The following is a 4,330-nucleotide window of genomic DNA, read 5'->3' on the forward strand; positions in this document are numbered from 1 at the left end:
CTTGGACGAGATGAAAGCATGGCAACACGTCTTCCCTCTAACACCAGTAAGCAATCTGAAGGGGTGGCTTCCAGTGACAGATCCGGCGTGGATGGAATGGGCTTGCCCCTGGTGGATATTTCCATCAGACAAACCGACAAAAGGGGAAGCTCGGATTTTCGGGTGGAGAGCGCTGTCGCCGCGATCTCTGGAGCAAAGCTTGAAAGACGTGGTTCTGGAGGAAGAGGACGAGGTAAGGAAAATTTGAATGACCAAGTTGGGGGTAATGAGTTGTTGGGGAAACGAAATTTCCAAGAGTCTAATTCAGGCCGAAGTATCTATGGAGGGGTCAAATCTTCTGATTTCATCAAGGGAGACTCAGATGGGAATATTAGAGCACATGGTGCTCCTTGCACAGGGAGTGGACTCCTCCAGGAGGTCTCTGAGGGAGTTAGGATGGAAATTGCTGAGCAAGATGGAAGCTCAGAATCTGCTTGAAGTTGTGCAGTATTCCCCTAATTCTGTCCCTATGAATATTATTCTATGGAATTGTAGGGGGGCTTTGAACCCTCGTTTTCATGTCACTCTGAAGAATTTGATCGATACCCACTCTCCCTCAATTGTGATTGTTACGGAAACACGTGTTGGTGGAGAGAGGGCAAAGGATATTACTGCTAGGCTCCCTTTTGATGGAGCGTTACATGCAGACACTATTGGTTACTCAGGTGGTATCTGGGTGCTTTGGAAGTCTGATGTTGTTGAAGTTACGCAACTAGCAAAAACGGAGCAGGAAATTCACGTGGTGGTTAAGGTACATGCTTGTAATTCCTCCTGGTTACTTTCTTCAATCTATGCTAGCCCTAGACTAGAGGAAAGGAAATTGTTGTGGAATAATTTAGCTTCTATTGCTCCCATGCATGAATTACCCTGGCTTATGCTGGGTGACTTTAATGAATTATTATCTAATGGGGACAAGTTGGGAGGTAACCCTCTAAATCCTAGAAGAGTTCAAATGTTCAAGGACTGTTTGGACACTTGTGGTATGGTGGATTTGGGCTTCCATGGGCCTCGGTTCACTTGGATCAATAAAAGGGAGGAAGGTCACTTCATCCAAGAGAGGTTGGATAGAGGGTTTGCAAATTCTGAATGGAGAAGTCTGCATCCAGAGGCTGCAGTTCACCATTTGGCCCGCACTCATTCTGATCATTGCCCAGTGTTGCTTAAGTTGGATGATCATGGCCCTTCCAATTTATGCAGGCCGTTTCGATTCCAGCCCATGTGGATGTCTCATCCTTTATTTCCAAATGTTGTTAAGGACTCTTGGACTGAAGATGGATCTTTGAAACTAAATGTGGAAAAGTTCACAGCTGATGTCAAGGTTTGGAATAGAGAAGTCTTTGGAGATATCTATCATAGGAAAAAAGAATAGAGGCTAGACTTAAAGGAATTCAATCTAGAATTGCTGATGGGCCGAATAGTCACCTTTAAACCTGGAATGTAATCTTAGAAAGGAGTATTTCGAAGTTCTTCAATACGAGGAGGAGTTCTGGTCTGTTAAGTCAAGGTACAATTGGCTTATACAAGGTGATAGAAATACAAGATTCTTCCATACCTCGGCCTTGATTTGAAGAAGAAGAAACAAAATCCTATGCCTCAAGGACAGCCTTGGTAATTGGGTCCAAGGTGAGAGAGATATTGCTGAGTTGATTAGAAGCGGTTTCATAGAGATCTTCTCTACTAGTGTTACTAGTGTTCCTAGAATGAGGTGGAGCTTGAACATTTGGCCTTGTTTCCTTGGGAATGAAGATGCTGACACTTTATGTGCAAACTTGACCAGACTTGAAGTTAAGGAGGGTCTAGAGAGTCTTAAGCCACTTAAGGCCCCTGGGCCTGATGGGATTCATGCAGGGTTCTTCCAAGCTTATTGGCAGCAAGTCGGTACCTCGGTGGTGAATGAAGTGTTTAAAGTTTTTCAAATCTCCACCATGCCTCCGCACCTAAATGAGACCCTTATCACCCTCATCCCAAAAATTCTAGGGGCTGATTGTCTGGCTTCCTTTCGTCCTATAAGCCTATGTAACACAGTATACAAAGTGGTCACCAAGATCATAGTCAAAAGACTCTGCCCTTTGTTGCCAAATCTCATCTCTCCCTCCAAACCGCCTTTGTTCCGGGAAGGTTGGGGTTGGATAATATGATCATCGCTCAAGAGCTTATTCATACAATGACGCTCAAGAAGGGGAAAACGGGGTTTATGGCCATCAAAATAGACTTGGAGAAAGCTTATGATAGGCTTGAGTGGCATTTTATTAGAGATGTTTTGGAGCTTTACAGGCTGCCCTCCTCTCTTATCAAACTCATTATGAGTTGCGTGTCTAGTTCGTCGATATCTATTCTTCTTAATGGTGGCAAACTTGAGCCCTTTCACCCTTCAAGGGGTATTAGGCAAGGGATCCTCTCTCCCCGTATTTATTCATCATGTGTATGGAAGTGCTTGGCTTCCTTATTTCTCGAAGATGTGAGGAAAACCTGTGGGATCCTGTTCGGGCTTCAAGAGGTGGGCAAGCTTTTTCCATCTCTTCTTTGCCGATGACCTTGTTCTATTTACAAAAGCTGATCTGCGGAATTGTGCTAGTGTGAGGGAGACTTTGGATACCTTCTGTGAGTTATCGGGTCAAAAAGTCAGCCTAAGTAAATCTAAAGTTTACTTCTCCCCAAATATTAGTCCTGAAGCTAGAGAGGAAATGTGTGGGGTGCTTGGCATTCACTCGACCCCAAATCTTGGTAAGTACTTGGGCTTCCCGATGAAACATCCAGGGTCAACATCGCATGATTTTAACTTTGTGGTGGAAAGGGTGCAAAATAAGCTACAAGGCTGGAAAACTAACTTACTGTCAATGGCTGGTAGGGTAGTATTGCCCAATCGGTCCTCTCAGCAATCCCTGCCTACGTGATGCAAGGGTGCATGCTCCCTACTCGAATTCTGAATAATCTTGACAAGGTTAGTAGGAATTTTGTGTGGGGATCGACGGAAGAACATAAAAAGCTGCATATGGTTGGATGGGGGAAAGTTACTAAACCTAAGTGCCGAGGGGGTTTGGGCATTCAGGAAGCAAGAAGGAGAAACTTAACTCTAGCTGCTAAATTGTGTTGGCGAATGGAGAATTCAAACAATGGAGGTTGGGCTGATGTATTGAGGAAAAAGTATATGTCTAGCGGGCTAGTAAGCAAAAGGCTCATTCTAGAACTTGGAAGGCAGTGAAAATGGTAGAAGCATCTGTGAGAAGGGCTCTAAGTGGTCTGTGGGTTGTAATAGCCAACTTAACTTCTGGAATGATAAGTGGTTGAATGTTGGCACCATCAGGTCCCTCATTGAAGGTCCTCTGAACCTAGGAGAGAGTGAGGTGTGCATACAGGAGGTGACTACAGAGATTGGCTGGGATTTGACAAATTTATCTTTTGTCTTTCCTAACTGCATTCTGAAGGCAGTGAGAGCCATCCCTCTTAGAAGATTTGCTGAGAGGGAGGACCATAGGAGCTGGATTTCCAGCTTAAATGGGGAGTTTGACCCAAAAAATGCGTACCTATTGGCAATTGATGATAACCTTGAGACTCCGGATTTTCATGGCAAATGGATTTGGAAACTCCAATCTTTGCCCAAGATTAAAATTTCCTGTGGAAATGCTTGCACATGAGCCTTCCTGTGAAAGCCATTTTGGCTTATCGTGGTATTGGTGACTTGGGTGGCTGTGATAGCACAGAATTGGATGAGAGCATTATTCATGTTCTGAGGGAATGCCCGATAGCAAAAAACTTTTGGGTGCAATCTAGCTGTCCTATGAGTCTGAAACAGTCTTTCTCGGATGATCTTGTGACTTGGATAAAAAAGAATGCCTTAGACTCTTCTAAGGCTCATGGTAAGGATTACGGATGGTGTAATTTCTTTTTGCTGGGCTTGTGGAATTTGTGGCTGCAAAGGAACAATAAGGCTTTCAGACATCAATCCCTCAACCCAAATCTGGTACAGGTGGTGGAAATGCAAACTCGTGAGCTTATGTATTGTGTTTTGGAGCCTGACACGGGGAAGGAGACTATTTTGCGGCAGGTCCAGTGGCTGAAACCAGCTGTTGGTTGGCATAAACTTAATACTGATGGATCGGTTGTAAGCTCTTGTGGACTGGCAGGGTGTGAGGTTTACTTAGAGATTGCGCCAGGCAGTGGATTGTGGGCTTTGCTAAGTCCATCGTTCTAGCTCTAGTATCACCGCGGAGCTGTGGCATTGAGGGAGGGGCTGGGGCTGTGTTTGATAGGGGAATTCTGGCTGTGGAGGTTGAACTTGAGATGCTCTTGA

At 44.7% G+C, this 4,330-nt stretch overlaps 1 protein-coding gene across 1 annotated transcript; it reads left to right on the top strand.

Moving 5' to 3' along the window:
- The first annotated feature begins 508 nt into the window (after window positions 1–508).
- On the top strand, window positions 509–1,408 carry LOC112006522 (uncharacterized). Its single transcript, XM_065774858.1, has one exon. The coding sequence runs from the start codon at window positions 509–511 to the stop codon at window positions 1,406–1,408; it is 900 nt and encodes a 299-aa protein (XP_065630930.1).
- Window positions 1,409–4,330: the final 2,922 nt, after the last annotated feature.

Source organism: Quercus suber, unplaced genomic scaffold, assembly GCF_002906115.3.
Source record: "Quercus suber isolate HL8 unplaced genomic scaffold, Cork oak 2.0 scaffold_100, whole genome shotgun sequence".
Taxonomy (NCBI): domain Eukaryota; kingdom Viridiplantae; phylum Streptophyta; class Magnoliopsida; order Fagales; family Fagaceae; genus Quercus; species Quercus suber.